Genomic DNA, 26,856 nt, shown 5'->3' with positions numbered 1-26,856 from the left:
CATTGATGACTACTCAAGATGAACAGACAGTATTGATAAAATGATAAAACTGTTTCTCCCAATTACTTCTAATTATTTCAAAATATCAAAAAAAAAAAGACAAATAGGTATTACACTGTATTTCATCATATTGAAACATCTGCCATTTGAAATGAAAATGTTAAATACCTGAAAAGAAAATAAACAATAAGCAAAAAATATTCTTATCCTGACAGGTTAACTGGATAAGACGCTGGAATTTGGAGGATCAGAGGGTGCCAGCGGAAACCGTAACTGTTCATACAGCTCAGCGCCATCAGGAATACTACTTAAGAACTGCTAATTTAACACCAGAAAATTGACAAGAGCGGTATTCTGCCCGTTAAGTATGATTTTGCCTGCAAAGCCATTTTGAAAGATCAAAATTGCCCAAAAAGCTAAACCTTTTTGAAAATCCAACTCACCTTTTCCATATAAGATATAAAATTAATTAAAATAAATTAGGAATTTTCAGCCAGATTACAGCTTCAAGTAAACCATAGTGAGCAAAGGCATCAACGCTCGTTTTCAGCATTCTACTCGGAAACTGGGAACTGATGCCGGAAGAGACTGAGTAGAGTAAGAGCCGGTGATTCACAGGACAGAGCGAGTGGGCCCCGGACTACGTGACAAATGTCAGGGGGGCTGGTGAGGCTGGACCAGAGGAGCACCAAGAGGTCCGCAGGGCCACACTGGCTGGGCCCTGAGGGCCAGAGGGAGCTTGGATTTTTTTGTAAGTGTGATGAGAAGTCACTGGCATTTTACACAAGGAAATGATAGAGCTGAAGTCTACTCCAGGAACAGGGGTCCGCCTACTGTGCAGAAGTTTGGCTTTGTTGTGATGAGGGTAGAAGAGCGGAAACAAGAAGGCCCGAGAAGGCTGGACTTAAGAGACGCCTCTATGCTGTGTTCCCACAGATCAATGCTATGCACTCTTCCTTTAATTTTACAGATGGGGAAAAGGGAGGTGATGTGACTTGCCACAAACCTGCCATACGGTGAAACTTAAGCTAGACACTGCCTAGCAGGGTTGTGCTCAGTTTGGGTCAAGGCTGCCTGTGAGGAAACGTATACGTCCCGAAGTGCAGAGACCTTCAACTCTGGGCAGGGGCAGGACCTGTGACAGCATTTCTAAAGGAGACTATACATTTCTGGAAGACTCCTACTTTCAGAATCAGAAAGAAAAGAGGCACCACAGGTATCAATTTTCTTCACCAACTAAAGCCTTAAACTTAGTAAATCGACTTTACCGTTTTCTGCTTACCTTGACAGAATAAGCCAGGGAGATCGTGACGGCCAACGGGAGACCCTCTGGAACTGCAACCACCAGAACCGTGACTCCAATAATGAAGAACTTTACAAAATACTGTATGTAAATTGGTGTGCACTCTGCAAGCCATGGTCTCTTCTGAACCCAGAATGTATCAATGACAAAATATAATACTAGAATGATAACCGTGATGGCAGACATCAACAAACCTTTCCGTATATTAAAAAAAAAGAAAGAAAGAAAGAAAGAAAAAGAAAAAAAAATGTCATTATTTCAGTAGTCCAGACACTCCCCACTGTCAGTTACGTATTAGCCACTGGAAGAAATTACCACTGGTTTGAAAATACTTACTTTAATGTCTCTGAGAAACTGTTACCTCTTTTTTTTTTTTTGCAACTAACTCATCATTTGGCATTGTCAGATTTAATTTCTGCTTCCAAGTATAGCCCTGTCCCCAGGAGAACTGGTAGAAAAGTGTTTATGATTCTTTCCTAGACTTACTTGTATCTTCGGCCTTCCACTAAAGCTAAGACAAAATAACAGATAATGACAAAGAAATACCAAAAGCTTAGAATAAATGGGTACTTCATATGCTGGCAACTGCTTACTGCTGAATGTGAAGCTGGTAGAAACCTGATCGATGGGGAGACTTGGAATTAAATATTCAACCCTATGTTTTTTATTAAAAAAATTAATTCTCTCAATTGTTATCTATCCTCAGTTCTTCATGTTCTACAAACCATTTACCTATTTTGTCGACGACTCAGCCTTTCACAGATGAGTATTGAAAAGTAAGACCAGTCCACATATCTGCACCTAATACTCCAACTACCTTAAAATCTACCCCTTCCCCAAAACTGAGGGAGTATTACCCTTCAGCTACACATTACAAAAAGCAAGTATTTGCTATTGGATAAACTTATTCAGAACGGGAGCAAAAACCTCACTTTTTCCAACATACTCCTAAGTAGAATTATATAATTTAAGTGATTTTTTTTTTTAAAGATTTTATTTATGACAGAGAGACAGCGAGAGAGGGAACACAAGCACAGGGGAGCTGGAGAGGGAGAAGCAGGCTCCCCAGCAGGCTCCCTGCTGAGCAAGGAGTCCATATGGGGCTCGATCCCAGGACCCTGGGATCATGAACTGAGCCGAAGGCAGATGCTTAACTGACTGAGCCACCCAGGTGCCCCAATCTAAGTGATTTTAATAGTATATGCTGATTTATCCGCATGTTCTTTCACATACATGATATTGCTAGAGGGCATGCTATGTTTTTAGCTAAGAGCTCTGCTTCTGCTGCTTTTCTCCATCTCGAACTGGTTGTATTAACAGGTATTTCTAGTGAGGATAGCAATTTAGTAACTTTGGCCTCACCAGGATGGTACTTCAGCTCATCCATTCAATTTAAGTAAAGTGTAATTTTTAGAGAAACAAGTATCTTGTTTTCTTCATAGTCAATAAAAGGATGAGCAAAATGTGTGGCGAAATTTCTTTTTATTAAAATAAAGTTGGGGGACACCTGGGTGGCTCAGTCGATTAAGTGTCCGGCTCTTGATTTCTGCTCAAGTTATGATCTCAGGGCCCGGAGATGAGCCCTGCCTCAGGCTCTGTATTCTGCAGGGAGGACTGAGGATTCCCTCCCTCTGCCCCTCCCCTCCCTCACACGCACTCTCTCCCTGATTCTCTCTCTTCAATCAATCACTCCTTTAAAAAAATAAAATAAAAAATATTTGGGTAATCTGCTTTGAGTAACCAACAGCACTACTAGCACTTTCTCTACTGCTCCCAGAAATCCTGAGAAATTCAGACATGAGAGTATGGGCAGTCTTTGGCACTAACCCTAACCTCACCCCTTACTGCTAGCTCCTTCCATGTATAATGGGGTAAGAGCCCCTCAGCTGCAATGACATCACGAAGATCCGCAAAACTCAAAGACCTGGTAGTCTGTGGATAAAACTGAAAATATTTTTAAACCCCCTTCCACTCACAAAGCAAGAATTTGCAGACTTAAGTGGGCATAAAGGCCATTTTCAAGCAGAAGGTCAGCATATTTTAAAAGCAAAACACCTTATTTTCTTCTGTATATCATACCTGCTTTGCCAATCTGAACAGCCAGCTTTGTAAGTTTCCCTTGTAAGACAGATTTTTCCTTTTTTGGCAAATTTGCTTTCTTTTTGTCTTTTTCATCACCATCTCCACCTTCTTCGCTCTTTAAAGGCTGCATTTCCATGGCTGCACCATCCTGGGCTTTCGCTACACAGAAGAGCAAATAAAACCTCACTACATTTTTTAATGCACGCAAAACTATTAATATTTTGAAACATATCAGTTTCTTATAGAAACTAGAAAAGATTTAAATATTCGGCTTTGTGTGCGCATGGGTATCTATGTCTAGCCAAAGAAAATAAGACAATAGTGATACTAGGTTGTGAATCTCTGTACCAGATTTGAGAATGTTGTGCCAGGTAACAGGGATGAGGGAGAAGAAGAAACGTGGGATCCTTAAAGTAAGAACTAAATACCAAAATCATTTCCCTCCCCTCGTGTTGTGTTTGATAAGATTAATTTCCAAACACTATAAATCCCTCCCAGATGTGACCATAATGTAGAACATTATGTGTAAACCACATAGAAAAAATGTACATGTTTACACACCTAAGTAAGCGCAAGAAACCATTTTAGTTGTATATTCTATTTCTTACATATTTTTCCTAGCAATATTATAATAACCAATGTTAAAAAAGTTGAAGTGCTTACGTTGAAAGTTATCTACATCTGGATTTTTCTTAGCTTACTACCACAAATCATAGTTAAAATCTTATTGCCACTGTAAAGGCAAAATGACTAAGGCACTGGCAGGAAGAGAAGTTAACCCAAGTTAACATAAACTGTTGATTTCCCCTGCTACGTGAATCCTACTTTTGGATGAATACAGTATACAGTAGATATACTTTTGTATACAATGAAAACAAGCTCACTGTACTCTTATCCTTGTGAACTTACCTTTGTTGCGATTCTCAATAGCTCCATCTTGTTTCTTATCTGTAGGAACAAAATGGGAATTAAAGCTTTCCAAAGGAAATAAAGACAGCCATGCTGAATTATGCAGAGGGAGTTCACATTTCTATAACAGAATTGTTACACAATGGTGTGTGCTTGTACAGATAGAAAGCGTTTGGGTGGCAAAGACCTGCTGGGTCGATCACTTCCTAGGTCTTCACTAAGGAAAATACTCCAAAATAATTTGGGGCATCTATACCTTTTAGATTTCTCCGTAAGACTTTACTCTTTTATATGCTGCAATGACCCAAATATGGTACCGGAAGATCTCAAACTCAATATACATGTAATTCTAAGAAAGGAGAAAAGGGCAGGGTAGGGAGGGAGGGAGAGGGAGGGAGACATGTCATGAAGGTAACAGGCACACAGGAGAGCTGTGCTGGGAAGGGGCGCAAAACCCACACAGAAAAGACAGGAGAGGCAAGTAAGTAAAATTAGAATATGAATGAAAAGAATGGGCCGGTAGGAGTACCAGTTAAGACAATTCAGCAATTAGTTTCAATCTGGAGAAAAAAAGCATGGGAATGTCTAAAGCAATAAAATAATCAGGGAGGGAATACATCTATTGTTTGGAGCAGGCAGTGTAATACTGAAAATGAGAAAGGAGGCAGAACCCATTCAGCCAATTTTTCTCCCACCTTCTCTATCTAGAAGAGCTATCTTCAAACTGGGAAACGTGGAATAGAGTCAAGAGGGAACAGCTGTTCATGATAGATGAGGAGATAGTATCTAGCTCCTTTCGACAGGCTCTGAGTTCAGAGGAACCAGACAGCTACATTCTAGACTAAGAAGTTAAGGAGAAAGACTACCCCCAACTGCTTCTGGGTAATAGCCAAAGCCGTCAAGAGAATGAGAGAAGGGCTGACGTCCACAGATGGAAAAATGCCCCACTTCATAAAGGAAAAAAACAAAAACAAATACACAACCCCAAGAATAAAAAATGATAAGACAATGAGTTGGATGTTCATTCCTGGGAATATTCTTGACTGGTTTAATCAAAAAAGAGATATACGATCTTAGAAAAAATTGTACTTGTTAGAAAAGACACAGTGGGCTCAACAAGAATCAAGTCATGATGCAAACTCCCCTTCCTTTTTAAACAGGGTCCACTGACCTTTGACTCCTACAAATTAGGATGTAGCACAGCATCTCAGTAGGTTTCTCATCTGTACGTTGTAGGGTTTTAAGGATTAAGGAGATAATGCACACAGTACTGAGTAAGTGGTATCATTATCACTGGTTTTCAAACTGCCTTCCACTCCACCTTAAGAAACCTAAGGAGGCCCCTGGAGGGCTATCGAAGGACTGGGACAAGAGAACTTAGAATGGGGGGTCTTGCTAACCTTCACTTGCAGTCAGTTTTCGAGTATGTTTTTGTTTGAACTAAAAATTTTGCAGCTGAAGATGAAAGCCAAAAAATAAAACATCCAGATATTAAAATCGTGGTTGTAGTTAAAGCAAACCAAGATTTTAGCAAGGTTTTTATTTTAGAAGATCTCAAAATACTTATGTGTAAGAGAGAAATATGGACTTACTATCCTAAGTAAAATTAAGTAAATCCAAGTGGCTAAACCACAGTAAACTGCTGTCACCCTAAAGAAAAAGAACTGTGTAGGCGCAAACCTGAGTGGGAGAAAAGGGTGGTACAGGAGATACTTAGAGCAGGATGGGGAGGGCTTTTTAAGAAAAGTAACATGCCTCCAGCTGCATAATTCTGAGCTGTTTCCCTACTCATGACAGTTTCTGGTAAGGTGCTTGTGGCTAAACTATGGTTATCAATTTTTGCTGAGGATAGATCACTTGCAGGGACAGCAGATACAATGGGTTGAGATCAAATTTCTTAAAATCTTGATATTGAACACTTTGGGCTAAATGTAATAAACAGAGTAAGTGTTAACGGGAAGTCTTTGTCTTATGTCCAGAAACCACTGACTGAAGTATAGATGAGGAAAATGTGAACAGCAGAAAACTTGAAATAGATGAAAAGCTCAAGGAGACCAAAATGTGATATGGTTGACAAAGTTATGACTGAAGAAGCAGAATAGATAAGCAAATTGGAAGTGAGAGTTTAATTCACTTTGCTGCTCAGATAATGGAAAGACACTACGACTAAAGAAAAACAATAAAGGCCAATGAAAGTGTTCGAGGAGATGTTGAATTTGTCTGGCTACGGTAAAAGGGACTGATGCATTCACTAAAAGCCCTTGATGGACTGTGATGTCTACAAGAAAAATTGGGAAATGGAAGAGACTCCACTAATTCTACCACTTGAAAGTACTACAGTGAGTAACTTTTTATAGAACATTTCATATCAGAACCTCATAAAAGAAGTATATTTTTTCTGTGCCAGTTCTTATAACCAGCTGCTGTATTTCCAAATACCAATTCTCGCAGAAAATTGCTGATCTTACTTTTCTTTTCCTTTTTCTTTTCATCTTTCTTTTCTTCCTCTTCACCTCCAGCTCCAAGTAAGGTAAAGATAATTCCAGTTTGAGAATTAACACCTACAGCAGTAACGACCATTCTTCCAGAGCCTTCCATTACATGAGTACCTACAGCAACAGAAAATGTACTTTTTAAAAATTGTTAGGTGTTTTCCCTCCTACCTTCACGTTTCAAACTTTAGTCCTACTGTCTTTCATATCCAGTACTTAATAAGATAACTTCAATAAGACATTAAATAACCTAAATTCTTAGGCTTAAGGGTTTAACTCTGTAATCCATTTCATCTGAATTCAAAGTGCACTCCACCACTCATGTATCATGAGAGATTGGTGAGCTTATCACATCTCAACTCCTCACCCATAAAATGAGGATAAGAGTACCTACCCTTAATAGAAACAATGAGACTCAAATAAAGGCACACATGTAAAGTGCCTTTGCACACTGCCTGGAATCTGTGGGCATTCAAGGAATACACATTAATTTTAATTGTAAAATCATTACAATGATCATTATTGACACTTCTGAGAAACACACTGCTTAAAAAAGAAATGTGCTTATAACCAAAAGGACTCCACAGCAACAAAATGCCCTATTTACCACACCCAAACCCATATCTCTTCCTAAACCAGCTTTCGACCCAGCCAGCCTACATTACTGCAACAGCCTCCTAGCTAGTCTGTCTTTCCAATTTGTCCTGACATCAGTTTTAATCTCTCTAAAACATGAATTTTGTCACAAATGTCTCATGGCTCAAAGACCTCTGATTCTACGCTAACTAATGGATTAAATCCAAAGTCTTCACCTTGAGATCAACCAACCCTTCAAACCTTTCATCCATTACTCTAACATAAAATGCCAAGATGGAAAGCTATGGAACAGAAATGGGGACGTCGATTGTATTCTGCCTATCCCTTACGACCATCTTGAAAGTTGGCAGGCATTATTTTTTCTTATTTTCTAAACATGTGCCCAAGGTTATACAACAATTAAGTGGCAAGACAAAGATTCAATCCAGCTTGGGCAAGGGACAAAGGGCATATTCTTCTACTACAATGCCGGTTAAGTCTGCTGACCATTCTCCAACTTGTACGGCTACCTCTGCACCTTTCCTAATTAAAAGGCTTCGCATCTCTCTAGTGTAATATTGTTGTGAATTTTAAGTGGCCTTCAAAAGCAACTCTTTTTTTCTAAACTCCCAATAAAGCCTTCTTTACAGTTATCACATTTATTTGATCTCCTAGTTTACAACCATATGGGCAGGTTCTGTTGCCCCACCACCATTTTATCTGCCAAGTCAACGCACAAAGGTTATTTGCTAAATAATGTCATAAAGCATAAGTATTTATTCCAGTAGTTAAAAAATTATATTTGTCTACTAATTACTGGGCAACTTATCCAATGTGAATATTTTAGGCCTTTGATTTTCTTGCTTTTATTCTTTGTTCTGTTGTTGCTGTTTTAAGTAGGCTCCACACACAGCATGGAACCCAACGCAGAGCCTGAACTCAGAGATCAAGAGACGGATGCTTAACCAACTGAACCACCCAGGTGCCCTTGATTTTCTTGCTTTTAAAATTCTACGTTCTGAGTATTTCACTGATTATTAGCTTCTCTGTCAGTGAACAGGCAAAGCAAACAAGAAATGAATTTCAGGATAGTGAAACAGTATTTATTGAGCAACTTCTACATGTAAAAGGCAACTTGTTTCTTTTAACGATTCTGGCTTTTGGCAGATTTCAACTTTTTTACATTCTATTCCTCCTTACCACAGGTAATCAGATGCTGGTGGTTAATGTGCTCAGGCAAAGTAAACAGTTTTTGTTCTGGTCATATCCCCACTGCTAACTGAATAACTGCTTTTAAAAAATCTAAATTTAAAAAGCCAAGAACAGCAGTGAGGGATGGCATCATGAGAATACATTTAAAAATAAATGCATTTTATGTTTTTTAGTACATTTTTGGAATAGGGAAATAAATGGAGAAAAACTTTCCCACCCACATTACGATAAGGGACTCTGCAAAGTTATTTCGGTCTTTTCTTAGCCATGGAAAATTTGCAGGGTTCTTGTGGTACACTTGGTGTGTCCGGGACCTGAGTCCACACAAAGCTTACTAGCAATCTCCGTTAAAATAGAAAAGAACCAAAGTTCAGGTAAAGGACATCAACCTGAAGAGCTAAGCACTCTATTAATAAGCTAGATGTACACAGAAGTCCAGGTAGTATATACGGCAAAAAGGCAAGAGAATACCGACTCAGTTCGCCAAATACCGTGGCCCAGACAGTCTGTGGGGGTTAAGGTCTGATTAGATTGCTTCCCCGTCCTTGGAAAGACTATAGATGTTATCCAGTTAACAATTACAGTTTCTCAAAACTACAGCAAGGAATAAATAAAGGAAGTATACATGGTACTTAAATATACCAAACTTCTATATCTAAGATATGTCTGCTTGGAATGAATTACAAGCACACCCATGTAAAGAAAAAAACAAACAGGACGCTCTTGGTAGTGCAGAATTTTGAAGGTATACAAATCCCAAGATTTTTCTTAAGAAGTAAGTCTATATTATAACTGGGACCTCTACCCTTTAATAATGGTGTTTATGTAATTACTCTGATTTTTAGTGGTGGGCTGTTTTGCAATCTGTGTTTTAGGCACATATTTGCAAATCTTAAAAAGGTAACAGTTACACTGAAGTATATGCCCAGAAGTTGTGGCTTTGACTTAAATGACTTGTTACCAGTTTGACTTTGGTTTCAGTAAAACCATGTTCAATCAATTAAAATATAAGGTTCACCGAGAAAACTGAACGATCACAGCTGCCAAATTATTACATAGTTAAATCGGCAGAAATCTCCCTATGACATGTAAAATGTTAGCATTCTATTAACACCTGAAAATGGTAATAGAAGACAAACAGGCAGCATTCTGTGCACTCCAAGCTCCAGTATAATTCAGTCTAACAAACATATATAAACAATGATCTTAGAGGCAATTTTATAAATTCTATAAAGAACATTAGAAAATTAAGAGTAAAAACCTAGAAATCAAATGTGAAAGAACTGGCATGCTTTTGGAGTCAAGTGTGAGACTGTGGGGCTCCCTCTCATTCATCATTTTAGAAGGCTGCGTGCAAATTTTTCCACCATCCCTTCCCTTGCATTTCCAATTAACCTCAGTCAAGCTACCACAGTTACTGTTAGGAGAGCCTCCCAGGTAGACGGCCACGTCCCCATTTCGAACAGTGCCCTTACCTGTACAAATCCTACTCTTTGTTCTCAGCACGTCTTACCTACGTGAAAATTCACTTCTCCCTAGTAGATGTGTGCCGCTGCTAGGCCTACCGTTGATCAGTCATGTAATCTTTGATAAATAATTTAGGTCCCAGATTTATTCCTCAGCAGTTAAATGAGGGAGTCAGATTAGATAAATTTTAAGGACTATATCAGTTCTTAAAAAAGAATTTAAAAAAACCAACAAAACCCCAAAACCTGTCTTTGGTAGTACATCCAAGGGAATTCATTCATTTGCTTTAAAAACAATCATTCTTTAATTTTATACATCAACAGGCCAAAAGAATTAACATAAGGCAGAAAAGTAGAAAAGTAGAAATCATTAGGCTTATATTTCAGTTTTATCATTACACTAACACTGACTCAAAAACTCTTATTTGGATGATTTTTTTTTTTTTTTTTTTTTTTTTTTAAATTTAGGCTCCTCATTTGTAAAACAGGGCTCTGGATTCAAAGATCTCTAGTATCTCTGCCAACTTAAAAAAAAAAGTCCCTAAGGATTACAGGGTAGAAGCTAACATAAAATACAGAATCCTTCAGTTGTAGGCTCTTAGAGAAACTGTGTTTGCTGACAACAGGATACAATCATGGAAGAGAAAAAAGTGCAAAGATAAGAAAGAAGTTCATACCTGATAGAAGTAAGGGATCCTTATCTAAAGATTTCTTAACATGATCAGATTCACCAGTCAATGAGCTTTCATCAATTTTAAGATCATTGCCTTGAATCAGTATGCCATCAGCTGGAAGAAGATCGCCTAAAACAAAAAGCAATGGTATACTAAACTGCCAACAGGATTACAGCAACTTTACCTCTAGCCTAAGAGGTACTGCTCGTTGTTTACTTACCATATTTCACCTGAGCAATATCTCCAACAGTAATGTCAGCTACAGGTATCTGAATGACCTGACCACCCCTGATGACCGTGAACTTCTGTTCTTGTTCAATTCGACTCTGCAAACCTCTAAACTGTTTTTCCTTACTCCAGTCATTGAAAGCTGTTACTAATACCACACACACTACTGACAAGAGGATTGCAGCGCCTTCAATCCAACCAGTTTCTCCTTCACCTTCTTCCTCTCCAACGGAAACTTCTCCACAAACTATATGGAAAGAAAGAAAATGCTTATCAAAAAAAAAAAAAAAGATTGTGAACTGATGACAATAGACATTCTATAAGTTAATTATGATGTTTACATACCTTGTTAATTTTACTCTAAATACCTTACTGAACCCAAAGCATTCCATAATGATAAGAATGCTTACTATGGCAAGTTCCCTGCCGCAGAAGATTCTCACCTTCAGGGCATGGAGGCAGTCTAGGGTTCTAGTTAAGAGCAAGGACACTGGGCAAGATGAAATCACAGCCTCAAGGCAAGTTACCTACTTGTGAGACTCCGTCTCTTAATCTGTCAAATTAGGATAATGCCACCTACTCCACCAGAGTTGTGAGAATTAAATGAGAGAACACTTTAACGCAGGCAGAGCAGTGGTTAAGAATTCCTTCACACTTGACCAATGGTTAATGCTACTAATCATTACATATATTAGACAAGATGGACATGAAAACTTAAATACTACATGCTACCCACGAATCATGCTTATTTACTGTATCAATTTTATAGGAGTAAAGCAACACTTAGTTTCCAGAACATGAAAAAGTAAGCCAAGGGCTACTCATTAAACCAACTATTTGGGCACCTACTCTAGGTGCCAGACAGTACTTGAGTGGCTGGGGATACAGCATTAAGTAATACACACAAGCACTATCTTCGCATGAAACCCATACTCAGATTGGAAGGTGCGGACAGTGTATGAAGAATTCAGATAATAAAACACAAATAATTTATTTCAGATATAGTCAATGGCATAAAGAAAATAAAGGAGGGTGATGTGCTATCAAGTGAAGAAAGGGCTAACTGTGGTTTGTGTGAACACAGACGGCCTCTCTGAAGTGTCAATGACATTTGGGCTAGGAGCCAAATGATAAAAAGGGAACTAGCCATATAGTTGCTTTAGAGCGTTTGAGGAAGAGCATTCCAGGGAAAGATTAGAGAAAGAGCATTCCAGAGAAAGATTAAAATCAGTACAAAGGCTCTATGGCACAAAAAAGTTTACAAAAGAATGAGGGAGGAAAGAACCTCAAAGGCTCAAAATTGAAGGTCAACAATTTTGAAGAAAGAACAATGAAACAGTGCTACTTAGACTTTGGGCTATAATCTATTTGTGAGTCTAAAATCAATTCAGTGGCTCATGACCAGCATTTCAAAAAATGAAACACAGCAAAATAAAGAGGATATATACACAGTAAAGGTAAGCATTGCTTCTTAAAAGTTCACTTGGGTTATTTATAAATTCACATGAAGGCATATGTTCTTCTGTATATACCTATATACCTATATAAAAAAGTTCTTTCTTACCTAGGATTGAGCTGAAAAGTCTGAAGAAAGTCAATTATTCTCTTAGGACTGGTAAAGCAGGAAAAAGATTATTCAAAGAAGAGAATGAGTAAATGAATGATACTAGAAGTGATTAAAGCAAGTTCCAAAATCGTGAGCATGAAAAAAAGATATGATTTGATGTATAAAGATGCTGAATAAAGATTAATCCAGGAAAGGTATGTGGGACAGATGAAGAGGCAGAACACAGAGACTGTAATAAAATCAACTGGTGGTGGTGAGATAAAAGGGATGATGTGAATGAAAAACAAACAAACACAAAAACCCAAGGACCATCCACAGGATTCAGCCATCAATGGGTACAAAAGCATGTTCGCCAAAGAAGACAGAAGTACAACCCATCAAGAGTGCTAGCTTCCATCTAAATATTAAAACTTCTCTTTGAATTACAGCTGAGCTGAAGAAATGACCATTATCATTGTACACAATAACTACTTAAATGAATTCATGGTTTACAATGTTCTGAACAGTAGAAGCAAGCCGTAGGACAGCTTCTCCTCCCCCTTTCCCTTGCCCAGAAGATAGATAAGCTCTCTGAATTACGTAGAGCAAGTCTGGCCTCAAGAACAGATGAAGGCTGAAATACCATGTTGACCACTTTTACCAACTTGAAATGCAGGTAAAGTATCATCTTCCAAACGAAGCATTTCAATGGGCTTTGATCTCATTGGTTAAAAATGTAAAAATGAAAAATGTTATAACAGTGTACAAGAACAACACATTGAAAGCAGAAGATGGAATTTACCAGTCATATGTCAACAGAAACGTTTATGTAACTGAAGGATGGAGTGAAAACAAATACCATTAGTGAATACACTTCCTGCACTTGGATTTACATAATGTTGTTAAGTTTCTTTTCAGCTATCAGGAACATTAAAGCCAAGTTCTAAAATAAGCTGAACTCAGACCCAAATCAAGGGAAATCAAGGTTAAACCAAAGTTAAAAAATATAATAATGTATATTCAATCATGCTATCAATAATGGTATTTTATGGTTATTAAACATCAAAATTTTAAACCTCATTTCATCTTTTTAATATTTCAATTTATATTTTTGCATATGTTTAAGACTACGCACACTATAAAAATACAGTATACACAATATAAATATACACATTACGTAGACAGCTCTAAATAAATTTAATTCACAAATGCATCATTTGGAGATATATGCTCAGATTTCTTCCCAATAAGGTATATAACCAAAAAAGTTTAAAGATCAATGCGAAAGAGATTGGGGGGAAGGAATTATGAGGCAATTATATCATCCTCAGCTTTAAATCTCGCATGCATATTTAGAACTAGAAGACTGAATATTTCAAAAGAGAACATGAAACAAGTTGGTGCCATATTTCATTTCATATATAGTTCTACTTTAGATTATATAGATAAAGTTAGAATGATCTTGAAACAGATGGTAGTAAAATACTTCTAGAAATTAAATCCTTTTCCTACTGATGATCATCACAAATTTTTAGAGTAGCTGCAACGAAAAAAATAATTGCAAAATCAAAGTCACAAAAGGATTATAGTTTACCAATTTTATATATATACACATATATATATGTATAAAGTATTTTGATAATGCTTTCAGTGAAGTCCAAGTACAAATCTATTTCTCTCAAAGTGGTCCCCTGTAAATTCACCTGAGAGAGATGCACAGTCTAAATTCAGTCTATACTCTCTACTGCAAGGCAAATACTCCATTCTTTAAGTTCTCCACTTGAGCTATTTCTTGGATGGTGCATCAAGTGTGTACATTAACAGTATAAAGAAGGAGTTCTCGAAAGTGTCATCTAGGAAGGTCAGAACTATGTTTATAATAATACTAAGATGTAATCTGCGTTAAATTTCAGGAATGTGTACTGGAATTTTCCAAAGACTACATTACATGTGCTAACATAACACACTAAGTGCAGAAGCAGATGAGAATCCAGTTATCTTCAATTATGCCAGACAATGAAGAGATACAAGGAAATGAAGAACACTATTACTACTCCTTTCATTATTTCATTTAAAAATCTCATAAATAGTAACTTCAGTATTTATAATTTTCTATTATAACAAGCACTTAGTTATAATCTTTAATTTTTTAAAAAGATTTTCTTTATCTATTTGACAGAGAGAGATCACAAGTAGGCAAAGAGGCAGGCAGAGAGAGAGAAGGAAGCAGGCTGGTTATAATTTTTAAATGCAATGTATTTTTAAATTTCTCGATTTTAATTAAGAATACAGTAGATATCTACAGATGTAACTCATATAATCCAAAGGCTCTTTGGAATTCTTAATACTACGAGTGTATAGGGGCCCTGAGACCAAAAAGTTTGAGAATCATCAGTATTATGCTAGTGACTAAACATTTGTTTACAGAGTAGGTTACAGTGCTTATTTTCACACCAAACAACACTAGAGAATTTAGAGTTCCAGGGCTGTAGATTGACAATTAATAGATTTCCTTTCAAGTAAGTTACTACTTAGTGTTAAAATATAACATGATGAAAAGATAAAGGAGTACACTAATAAATGTTAAAAAAAATGTAAACACTAACTTTTCACCACCTTCTAGTAGATTGTGACCCTTTTTTGAAGTGTCTTACGACACTGAAAACTCTAGACTATCTTCCCAGTTGGATCTAATGCCAGTATTCTCCTTAAGTAAATTTGGGAAAGGGCTTTGTCACTATCTCCTACAAATGAAAGCAGTCCAAGTTCCAAAACGATTTGTCCTGGTAACAAAATCCACTCCCACCAAAAATATTTTTTTTAGTCTTCTTATAATCTTGGGAATAAAAAATGTTAAAAGTAAAAAAAATAAAAATAAAAAAAATTAATAATCTGCCAACTCACTGAAATGTAGAATACCAATTCCCAATATTCCATAATGCTAGTTGGGTAAATAGCACTACAGAACTTAGCTGTATGTTGCTGAATACGGTATGACCTTTCTTTGTCATATAAAAGACACGCATTTACAGACCCTCAGGTCTACCCACACATGTACTTTTAAAATCTGGGAGACTATGTATCAAAATGGTATAGCAGTAATCTCTAAGAAGTGAGATTTTGGGTGAATATTATTTCCTACGAATTGCCGTTTTTCCCTCCTCATCTTTCTACAGCAAAATATGTATTATTTAACAAAAATAAAGACAAGTTTCAAAAATAATTTGGCTCAATGTTGACAAGAATACTGCCTAAATCTTTTCTTATTTAGATCAGTGATGCTCAGCCACAGGCAATTTTGCCCCCTATGAGAAAACTGGCAATATGGGGATGCATTCTGGCTGCCTCCACTGGAAGGTGGTGCCATGCAGGCAACAAAGAATGTTCTGATGCAAAATATAAACAGTGCTACTGCTGCTGAAAACCGCTGATCCATACTGGGCTCAGATAAAATGATGTATTCTGTGACCAACTTTCTCAAGCAAACAAAAAAACCCCCAAAAAACAAAACTCTCAAATGAGCTGCAGGCACACCTTTTATGGAATTACTTTAAATCATTGCCTAAGCCAAACTTTTAGAGTTAGCAAATATTTATCAAACTTTTCATAACTTAAAAGGTGTAAGAATAAAGTTTTTATGAACAAAAATATTGGTCCATCACTCTTCTGATATAAAAACTACTATGTGTTCACTCTACAGTTTTAAATACAGCAAGCAAAACCCAAGCTAGATTTCTCAGCAGTTACAGAATGTACCATCAAAGAATATCTATTTTAAATAAGCTTTTTAAAAAGAGTAAGAAATTTAAAAAAGAAATGAACACAGAAAGGTGGGAGAAAAACAAAACCATTTGTAGCTATAAGTTAAAGTAGATAGATACACCATTACCATTGTATGATGTATTTTTCTACTGGTCAAGAAACTTCATAGTAGAAACATTTTTAGAATGTCAAAGCAATTACCCAAATCATACATATAATAACACAACTTAAGAACTTGAAAAATAATGAATTAGGTAAGAGAAAAAAATATTGTTTTCATAATGCTTCCCAAAATTAAAAAAACACACACACACACACCAAAATTAAAACTGTAATTATCTCAATATAGTGTTCGAAGTGCCACAAACCTCACTGATATATGGCTTAGCTCCTTGCCAACACATGGTACAGCACAGTTTGGCAGGTTTTTTAACCTCTGTATTTCACTTAGAAGTGACACCATCTCATAATGTTACTGTCCAATTATCTGAGATGGACTATTTGAAGAACTATTAAAAGCACTATTAGAATGGTGTCTAGCATGGTCAATAAATGCTGACCTGCTATTATTATTACATTTTAAGTATGCAAATGAACTGAACTTACCAACATCATACATTATAAGTCTTTTTCTTTTTTCCCCTCCCCAATTTACTTACGTGCATTATCCCCTTCTGGAGGTTGATAAAAAGAAAGGCCCAATGATACTATGGCTGCAATTTCTAGTATAATTAAAGTGACATCTTGTAATGCTTCCCATACTAATTGAAGAAAGGTTTTTGGCTTTTTAGGAGGTATAAAATTCTTCCCAAACACTGCTTCTCTTCTCTCTATATCTGCAGGGTTTCCACTTAAACCTAGTGAAAAGAAACAAATTTCAGTGAAAAGTTTCACATTTACAAATGAAAATACCTATTTTATTCAAAACATATCCATCGCACTTTAGATTACAATTCCTAAGATCCTTTTGATAGGATTTTTATGCACTAGACCAAATGTACAGAATTTAAATCCCTGAAAAATGTGTACAGTCCTTTAAAGGACATTTCATGTAGACAGCTCAAGATTGGATTAAGAATTTTCACTTTTCCAAACTGCTTATTTTTGATCAAATTACTTTATACCATCTTGTAGACTGCCAAAGACCAGAACTGATATGACAGGTGGATGGGTTTTATATTGGAATTAAACATCTCCCTGACCTTTACTTATGATGTTTTTGCTCCAAAAATGGGGAATTATGTATTTATTTGATTTACTTACAGAATCTTGGTTAACTCACTCTGATTTACTAAAGAACAATGAAAAGTTAATTTAAACTTTAAACCTTCTCTACTAAAATGTCTACTATATACTTGGTACTGATAAAAGATTTGCAAGTCACAAAAACCAGAAACTTAGGATGATTTTTCTTCAGAATTTTATTTTTAGGATTTAGTTCCAGCTTAAGAAATAGGTAGTGCCACTGACTGCACCCACAGTCACTGCAAGGGAAAAGATGCATCACAGGACACACAGCATTTATCGCCTGAGTGTAGAAGTGGAGAGCTACTAGGGCAGAGGTTAAGAGAGAGCTGGGTGAACATCAATTCTGCCTTTCCTTCACCCCATCTAGCAGGTCCTCCTCTAATTTAACCCTGCTGATCCTATCAAACCTAAATATATTCCCATTAGCTAAAGCAAAGTTTGCACACAATTACATTTTTGTGGGGGGGGTATGAAAACACACGTAGCAGTGACAAATGATTTGTTCCCTTAGTCTGTTTAAAAATATCAAAGAAGGAGGCAAAGGTACCAGCATGGTATCACTTTCAATTTATCATCATGAATTTAAATTTATAATTAATTTAGTTAACTTAATCTTTTTCGGGGGCTGGGGTGGAAGAGCTCATTCTAAGAGAACAAGAGAGGAGGGAGACAGGAAAACAGATTACTGGAAGGCTCCTGGTTTCCCGTGTTTCAGCTGGTGACCTCAATGTGGAGGAAGGCAGAGTGGAGGAGAGAACAAAGAAATTATGCTGCTACAAAAAACAATAAGAAATGAATACAAACTTTTTAAAGTAATTATTGACTTTGTTAACGTTATCAAGAAGATTCCAGAGATGTTTTTACTAGCAACTGTAACAAGGTCAGTCCATTCTGGGCAGAAAGTGTTTCAGATTGTCTGATGACAGAAGTCATCATCTGAAATCTTCCACAGAGCTCCAGGCTTTGAGACAGAGTTTAACAGAAAGAAACGAATCAAAGGAGAGTACTAATTATGACCAGGGGAGAGACAGTATGAGAGAAGAAACTTGCAAATTATAATTTAGGAGCTACACGTTTCTTCTGACTAGAGCAATGCTCCCAGATCACACCTGGCTACAAGCAGTTAGCACTGGTTTGTGGTTTAACTGAGGGATAGGACAATCAACGTAGTGACGTTTTCCACAAAACAAAATTTATTTTAAAGAACTAAACCTTGCAATGTTCTGAGATTATGTGCTTGCTGCTTTTTGAATTAAGTGTCCTTTCTTTCATATAAAGATATTAAATAGTAAGTTTGTTTTGTCTTGTATTTTAGTGATCTTACTGGCAAAACTAAAAAAGACTGCATCCCTTCCCTGTGTCAATCACCAATTTTTTTTTTTTTTTTTTGCGAAGAACTCGTCTGAAGATATTGGTTCTACCAGTTTAACTCACACTTAATAGGACCCATCATTAATTACACATATATAATACCCAGTAGTTTTATATATCACCACTATTAACTATAAAAATAACTGGCCAAGGGGCGCCTGGGTGGCTCAGTGGGTTAAAACCTCTGCCTTCAGCGCAGGTCATGATCCCAGGGTCCTGGGATCGAGCCCCGCATCGGGCTCTCCGCTCAGTGGGGAGCCTGCTTCCCACCCCTCCACCTCTCTGCCTACTGTGATCTCTCTCAAATAAATAAATAAAATCTTAAAAAAAAAAAAAACCCGGCCAAAACTTACATTGGTTATAACAGAGGCCAGTATTTTATGTTAATGCTGATAAAAACATGTCTTTAGCCAAAGAGCTAAAGACAGCTTAAAAATGTAACTGGAGGAAATTTAGAAAACAAAAATCAGCTGGTCTTAAGAGTTATTGTAATTCTTCTGTACCACCACCAAGCACACACCTAGGATATTAACATCAATAAAGTTATCTGGTTTAGTAACCAGAATGCCTAGATTCCACTTCACCTACTGAAATTTTGCATACAGGACTTAACTTCTTCAGCGGGGGGAGGGGCATTAAAATTTGTTGGTGTAACTTACAAAGTTCTTTGGAAGGGCCCAAGAAGAAGGTACAAAGTATCAAATCATAAACTTAGAATAACAGCTATTAAGTAAGGGGATGACAAGTTACAAACTGAACACTACAGGTTTTAGTTACACTTGGGGGGGCAATTAATTTCCATAAATATAAAATAATAAACTTATATAATATAAATATAATGAAGTTAAAGGTTTTATGAAAATAGTCTGTTCCCCAATAGATATTTACTACTTCAAGGGACTATTCTACATCTGGAAGAATCACTGTGAACAAGTTATACATTCAGAAGCTTATACTGTATAGCACCAAAACAAAGAGACTAAGTAACACAGAGAAGACTAGTATTTATTCTACCTGTAACAGAAACCTTTCTACAATGGATGGGTTTTAAAGCACTGCAGTAATAACTGATCTCATTTTAATCGTTGTGCAAAGTATAAACTGAAGAGTTCAAGAGCATAGGGAAAAGACCATTAGGGAGGTTAGGGAGGTTGTTGCTGTACAAAGTAAGAGATGATGGTGGCCTGCCTGTATCTGCGTTTTTAATTGGATCTACCAATTATCCTGCAAAAAGATCAGATAGAACTTGCTAAAGGACTGGATGTGGATGAAAGAAAGAGAAAGAATAAAGAACAGTATCAGTATTTTGGGGGTGGAGGGTGGGGGAAGGGTGTCTATACATTTAAATGGATGGATACTAAAGACATTTACCAAGATAGAGCAGGCTTTGGGAATCGCAGAATTGAGTGGAAAAATGAGAGGCAAGAGTTAATGGTTTTCATTTTAAAGATTTACACAAGAGATGCCCATTAAATAAACCAGAGGAGATGTCTGTGAGACAGCTAGCTAGCCGTATCTGGAACTCAGAGAGAGGCCTGAATCAGAGAATCATCAATGTATTACAGAGGATTCTGGAGCCATGGGCCCAATGAGAGTTCCCAGAAAGATGGGAGAGAAGGTCTGAGACTAGAGCCTTGGAACCCTCCCAACATTTGAAGGTCAGATAAGGGAAGAAAAGCCAAAGGCAACCCAAAGAAACAGGTGGGGATAAGGGGGAGGGGCTCAAAAACAAGTTCATCTAATACTATGGAAGTCTAGAAAATGAGATTTTTTTTTTTTTAAACAAAGATGAATATCACGTGGATGATTCTATCAAATGAGTAAGATGAAGACAGAGAATGGACGACTGGCTTTCATTAGATGGAGGCTGACAAACTTGATTAAGAAATCTTACAGTAGAGTGTTGTAAAGAAAGTCTGACTAGAAAGAACTGAAGAGAGAACAAGAATTAGAAAATGAGTGGAAACTATGGTCATAGAACTTCTTCCAGGAGTATGATACAGCAGAGAAAAATAAAGCAGTAAAAGTGAATTTAAAGTGGGTAAATAAAACCCATTAGGTTTTTAAAAAGCTGAGTGCTAGATATTAAGGCAAGTAATTTACCAGTGGAAATAATCATATAGAGAAGACAACACAAGAGACAGAGGCTAACACTAGAGTAAAGCCTTTGAAGAGGCAAGGGGAATGGAATCCAGGGTGTAAGTGTTATCCTGCACTAAGTGCAAAGAAGAGGCTTCCATTGTTAGGAGAGAGAAAGCAAAGTTCTTAGGCAAAGGGAGAGAGCTAAGCTGATGAAACTAGTAAGGAGACTACATGGTCTGAATTTTAAAAACAGTGTACATGTGACATGAAATCAATAAGTATAACTTATGAATAAATATAACAAATCTTCTGCCTAGTACCACTGGCTCAGTTGATGGTAGTGTAGTGACAGTGAGGCAAAGGGCATGTTTAGCACTGATCTCCTCATGGCCTAATTACCTTCACAAACAGAAAATGTATTTTTAAAAACCATCAAAGGTAGCTGTAAAAATGAATAAAGAAAACCTGATTTAAAATGCAGCTGGGGGCACCTGAGCGGCTCAGTCATTAAGCAGCTGCCTTTGGCTCAGGTCATGATCCCAGGGTCCTGGGATCAAGCCCTGCGTCGGTGGGAAGCCTGCTTCTCCCTCTCCCACTCCCCCTGCTTGTGTTCCTTCTCTCTCTGTGTCTCCCTCTGTCAAATAAACAAATAAAATCTTTAAAAAATAAAATAAAATAGAGCTAGGATGCTATGAAGGCAAAGTTCTCATACATGTGTCACTCATGTCAACTTAAATGACAAACAGGAAGGAGGAAGATTTCCACATGCCTCAAGAACAACAAACTGCTTGCCACTTGCAGCCAGTGAGAAAATGCCACAACGCTGAGCTCTTGCTCTTCTCCAATGAAGTCAGGTTCAAAACAACTCTATTAATCTCCTCTCAGAACCTAATAAAAGCTAGCCTCCCCTCTTGTCTCCTCTGACTTGCCTATGGCTCACTATATCTGCCTGCCCTGACTTGCAACATCACTGCTATCCCTGAATACGCTTATCTTTAAACTGTTTAATTAAATTACCACTTGTTTCATTTAAGGTTATTACCTGGTGTCAGAAGTGGGATCGGAAGGAGCTGAACCCCCAGGAACTAATGAACCTCACAACTGTTTTGTGGGTCCCACAAAACACTCCTTGAGCCCCTTGCACACTTCATTTCTGTGAGTTGTCTTTTTCCCTTGGGTTCAGTGAGTCTCCTCTAGGATTCAAGTTCCCTTCTTTTGGTTTAGCTTTCCAGCTGTATCTCAGGTCTGCTTTTGTTAAGATGTTACCCTTCTTGGTGAAAACACTTTTGTTTTATGTACTTCTACTTCGAGTAATGGGATCCTTAAAATCCAGAAAGTTAAGCAAGCCACCTTCTGGCATACCTGTCTATTTTATATCTAGACACTATGGTTCCAGAAGCTGTAAATATCTGTAAAAATGGCAAAATCTTACTAAAGACAATGTAGAATTACAATGGCCATTATGAGACATGTTCCAGTTAGGTAAGATCATTTAAGAAGTGAACTTGAAAGCAAGGATTATCAAATTAAACAGAATGAGATACCTATTTTTACTGGCATGCAAAAGCCCCCAAACCTCAAAATTCCAAAATAGCTTTAATGAAAGATTTGTTGTAAAAAGGCTAATGAAAATGTGAAGATACAAGAGTTACCTAAAACAAAAGGCTATAAGACTGACAAAATTCTCATACAGCTCCCCTCTTTCTTTGAATATTCATTCTAGTAATCCTGTCTGAATTGCCTTTCCACTCTGAAGAGACTATTAAACAGTTACCTTTTCAAATAAGACCACCTGAAGCTACAGGCAATTCTCCTCAGGTAGCTTTCATTTCTTGGTCAAGGGCCACACTAAAGACCAAACGGAGGGCTATAGTTAAATAACTTCTTAAACTCAGAGAAAATCCTCTAACATTTTAATAACTGGATTAACTCCAGAGATTAGTGAATACACAAAAAGGCAGAAAACATGACTGGAGGCAGTGGTCGGTGACTGAGAGGAAATTTTGTTAAGGTGCTCTCCTCTGTACTGAGGATAATGCAGCTGGATGGGTGGATTAAGCTATGATGTCATTTAAGTGGCAACCCAATTCTTTACAAATCTTTGTAAAACTAGAAATACAAATCTAGGGACGCCTGAGTGGCTCAGTGGGTTAAGCTGCTGCCTTCAGCTCAGGTCATGATCCTAGGTCCTGGGATCGAGTCCCGCATCGGGCTCCTTGCTTGATGGGGAGCCTGCTTCTCTCTCTGCCTCTGCCTGCCACTCTGCCTGCTTGTGCGTGCTCTCCCTCTCTCTCTCTGATAAATAAATAAATAAAATCTTTAAAAAAAAAAAAAAAAGGAAAGAAATTCAAATCTAGAGGCAAATTCAAAGTCTGCCCATTTCTTTTTCCCAATCCCAAAACATCCCCTATTGATTTTTAAAGGCTTGTAATTCCCATTCTTCCTTGTACTCCTGAGGTGTAAATGCTAAAGTACAAACTTCAAGGAAGTAATTCTTATCAGAAGAAAAACAAAAGGGGGAAGGGTCTTTTGAAACTTCGCTTCAGCCATCTGAGCAGATAACCTTAACTTATTCTATCTACTAGAAAACTTAGATCCAACTTCTGTGGGTAATCTAAACATTAACTGTTAAGAATGAGTAAACTAAATTTAAGTAGGATAAAAAGGTTTTAGGTGAACTTTTCAAATAATCGTCCCAAATCTTTCTGGTAACCTGAAACCTTAAAGTTTTGCTAAATTAAGTGATGAGTTAAGTTAAATTCATTAAATATACAGATCATTTCCAAGTAAGATAAAATACTGAAACATATATTACTGAACATACAAGCTTTTTGCTTCATTTTACAGAGGAACTACAGATATTTGGGTCTAAGAGTATACACGTTTTAGGCATGCTTAAAAATATTCTATGAAAAAGCATGTTTCCAGCAATCATAAGAAAGTATTTGTAAGTCTTTCAATTCACAGAAAGCTAATAGAAAGGCCAGTTCAGAACTGTTTACTTCTTAATTAAGCTAAGGGTTAAGAATTCTAATTAATACACGTGCTTAAAACTACTAGGAATAATAAGGGAAACATCTCCATATGCAAAAAATTTTGGATGTGGGTTTTTGGTAAAAGAAGGTAGAAAGGAATAGACATGCACTTTTTTTTTTTTTTTAAAGATTTTATTTATTTGTGAGAGAGAGAACCGTGAGCAGGGGGAAGGGGCAGAGAGGGAGAAGTAGAGCCAGATGTGGAACTCGATCCCAGAACCCTGGGATCATGACCTGAGCCCAAGGCAGATGCTTCACCGACTTAGTCACCCAAGTGCCCAGACATGCACTTTTATTGAGGGAAAGTCTGTTACAAAGTGAGACTGGTTATTTAAAAAAAGAAGAGGCTGGTTATTTGAAACGAACAAAGACAGGATAAAATCTAAATGTAAAAAAGAAAGGTAGGTTTTTGGAAATGGAAGATTTGGAGATTTTAATGTGTGGTCAAGCTGGTTAAGATTAAAATAAATTTATTTAAAAATGAGTTTTAGTATGGGAACCTAGGTGGCTCAGTGGGTTAAGTGTCTGACTCAGGCTCAGGTCATGACCCCAGGGTCCTGGGATCCAGCCCAGATAGTCAGGCCCCTGCTCACTGGAGTCTGCTTGTCCCTCTCCCTCCACCTCCCCCCAGCCTCTGCACTCACTCTCTCTTTAAACCTTTAAAAAAAAAAAAATCTTTAAAATAAATACATAAAATAAAATCTTTTAAATCTTTTAAAAAAAATAAAAATCTTTAAAAATGAAATCTTTAAAAAAAAGTGTTTTACTATCAAAAGGACAGTGGTACAAAATTAGAATTTTCTTTTCCTCTGTTAAAAGCACAATATTTTCTTAATTACTGATCTGCCCTTAATAAGCTATTGTAAACAAGTTCTTCTTTACTTTTAATGTAATCTGCCTAGAAAAAGAAACATTGTGTGTTTTGTCCTCATAAGATCTTTGATTACTTTTTTAAAAAGTTGATTCTTTTCAATACTAAAGAAGCTAAGGCTTTTTACGAATATGTAACTTTCTGTATTTTCCTGCAAAATCTTTGTCACTTTGGTTAAATCAATACCCAAGTATTGTTTCACAGTGACCTGACATCCTAAGTGTCCAAGCCTTTTGGTATTCTTGACAAACTTCTCCCAAATCAAATTCTAAAGGTAGTATTTTGATCTTGAACTAACTTTAGGTTTTTACAGAGGGTCCTTGGAACATTTCAAAGATTTGTTTTCCTTATAAAGAAGGAGATGTTAAATTAATTAGACTTGCCCGGTATGTTAAATTATATGGGAAGTACTGTCAAACAGGTGATGTTAAACCTTCCTAGAATATATTTGTGTGGAAATGTTGTTAATGTAAGCAAAAATAGCATGAAATTTCTAAAGATCTTGTATGTCCTGATATCATGTTAACACTCATTCTAGTTACTACTTAGTCTGTCACAAAAATCACCAAATTTTTATCTTGGCTGCATTATAATGAACTCTCATCAGGCATTTAGCCATGGCCATTTTGAAGTCTTTTGGTCATTTACAGACAGTTATTGTTTTATTCTGAGGCTTTTACAAGTGTTCCTGAAAAACTACTTGATCTTCAAAGAGATTCAGGAAAGGACAGTTCTCTGATAACTTTAAGATAATAAAACTGAACTGGGTAAGAATTTCCAGAACTAATGGCAAACTGAATTCAAGCAGAACAAGAATTAAAAACACAAGACTGAATGAACTGAGTAGGGTGACTATAATTTCTACGACTTCTTGTTTGAAACAATACTGGTTCTCTAATGTTTTGCTTCTTCAGATTTTAGGAAACCTTTTCGTTTCTCCTAAGCTATCAACAATTTGGTCATACGCACCTTCGTCAATAAAATAAAACATTTGCTTTTTCTCTCCACATGATCCCTCCAGAATATGAAACTGAGTATTTTTATCTTCATGACAATTATCTGCATAAATTCAATAAGGATCTGTTCTTCTTGTATCAGGACAGAGAAACATCTGTTATATTACCAAAGCTTTGGCTGGAATATCATAGTTGAGAAATGTGCACAGATTCAGATAAAACAAGAGAGTTTTAAGGAGTGAAGTTTGACTTTACACAGCCAATGAAGTTCTTTGAAGAAAAAACCAATCTGGTACCTTGCTTACAAAATTCCAGCAAAACAGTTTTAAAAAGAGTTTGGATGGTTAATCACTATTCTTGCTGCACTAATGTACATAACCAGGCAAAGTTTAACGCAAAGAAATAGTTTTATTATAAAAAATGAGGGTACTTGCAGAGAGAGAAAAATTATGTTTACATTTTTCTCTAATCCTGTTAATTGTCTTGGAGTTTCTGTTATAAACTTGCAAATTGGACTGGATCCTGAATTCTAATTTCCTCAAAATCTAGCTACCATTCTCAAAGGAACATTTCCAATTTTCTCTCACACTTCGGATCTGGAATCAATAAGAACAAAGACTGCCCATGACTATACTTGGAAGGGACTATACCAGGTCCTCCTCACTACCCAGATGGCAGACAAACTTCAGGGACTTAAACCTTGAACATTTATCTCATGAATGAAGAAGGCTCCATCTAACACCTGGTCCTGCACAGACGTTAGAGACCTCCAAATCAAACAGACTAGAAAAAGAAGTAGCCGACATAAAGGCTGACTGCTTACTCTCTTGATGCCAAATCAAAACCTCATAGTTTAAACAAGAAACTTTTTTTCCTTCTCTTTCTTTTACTCTGGCATTGGCCTGGAAAGAGAACACCTTTATCCATTTCTCCAAGGCCAATGCTAAAGGAGGGGTTTGCCTTTCAGACTGTTGGACTTAACATTAAAATCTCTACCCTATTAACAGTGCCATCTGAGTGAGAGTGATTTGTGCCCCAATTGG

At 36.9% G+C, this 26,856-nt stretch overlaps 1 protein-coding gene across 1 annotated transcript in view; it reads right to left on the bottom strand.

Moving 5' to 3' along the window:
* The window catches only part of ATP2B1 (ATPase plasma membrane Ca2+ transporting 1), a 125,428-nt gene that overhangs the window by 34,262 nt on the left and 64,310 nt on the right, over nt 1-26,856 (bottom strand). Inside the window, exons 3-9 of the mRNA XM_080811182.1 lie at nt 16,910-17,107; nt 10,935-11,189; nt 10,718-10,843; nt 6,763-6,903; nt 4,295-4,333; nt 3,383-3,544; nt 1,283-1,497 (exon numbers count right to left, since the gene is read on the bottom strand). Coding sequence (XP_080667308.1) covers nt 1,283-1,497; nt 3,383-3,544; nt 4,295-4,333; nt 6,763-6,903; nt 10,718-10,843; nt 10,935-11,189; nt 16,910-17,107 — 1,136 coding nt within the window. The remainder of the gene's footprint in view (nt 1-1,282; nt 1,498-3,382; nt 3,545-4,294; nt 4,334-6,762; nt 6,904-10,717; nt 10,844-10,934; nt 11,190-16,909; nt 17,108-26,856) is intronic.

The sequence above is a fragment of the Martes martes genome, assembly GCF_963455335.1.
Source record: "Martes martes genome assembly, chromosome: 8".
Taxonomy (NCBI): domain Eukaryota; kingdom Metazoa; phylum Chordata; class Mammalia; order Carnivora; family Mustelidae; genus Martes; species Martes martes.
This window is presented reverse-complemented; position numbering and strand designations above follow the sequence as displayed.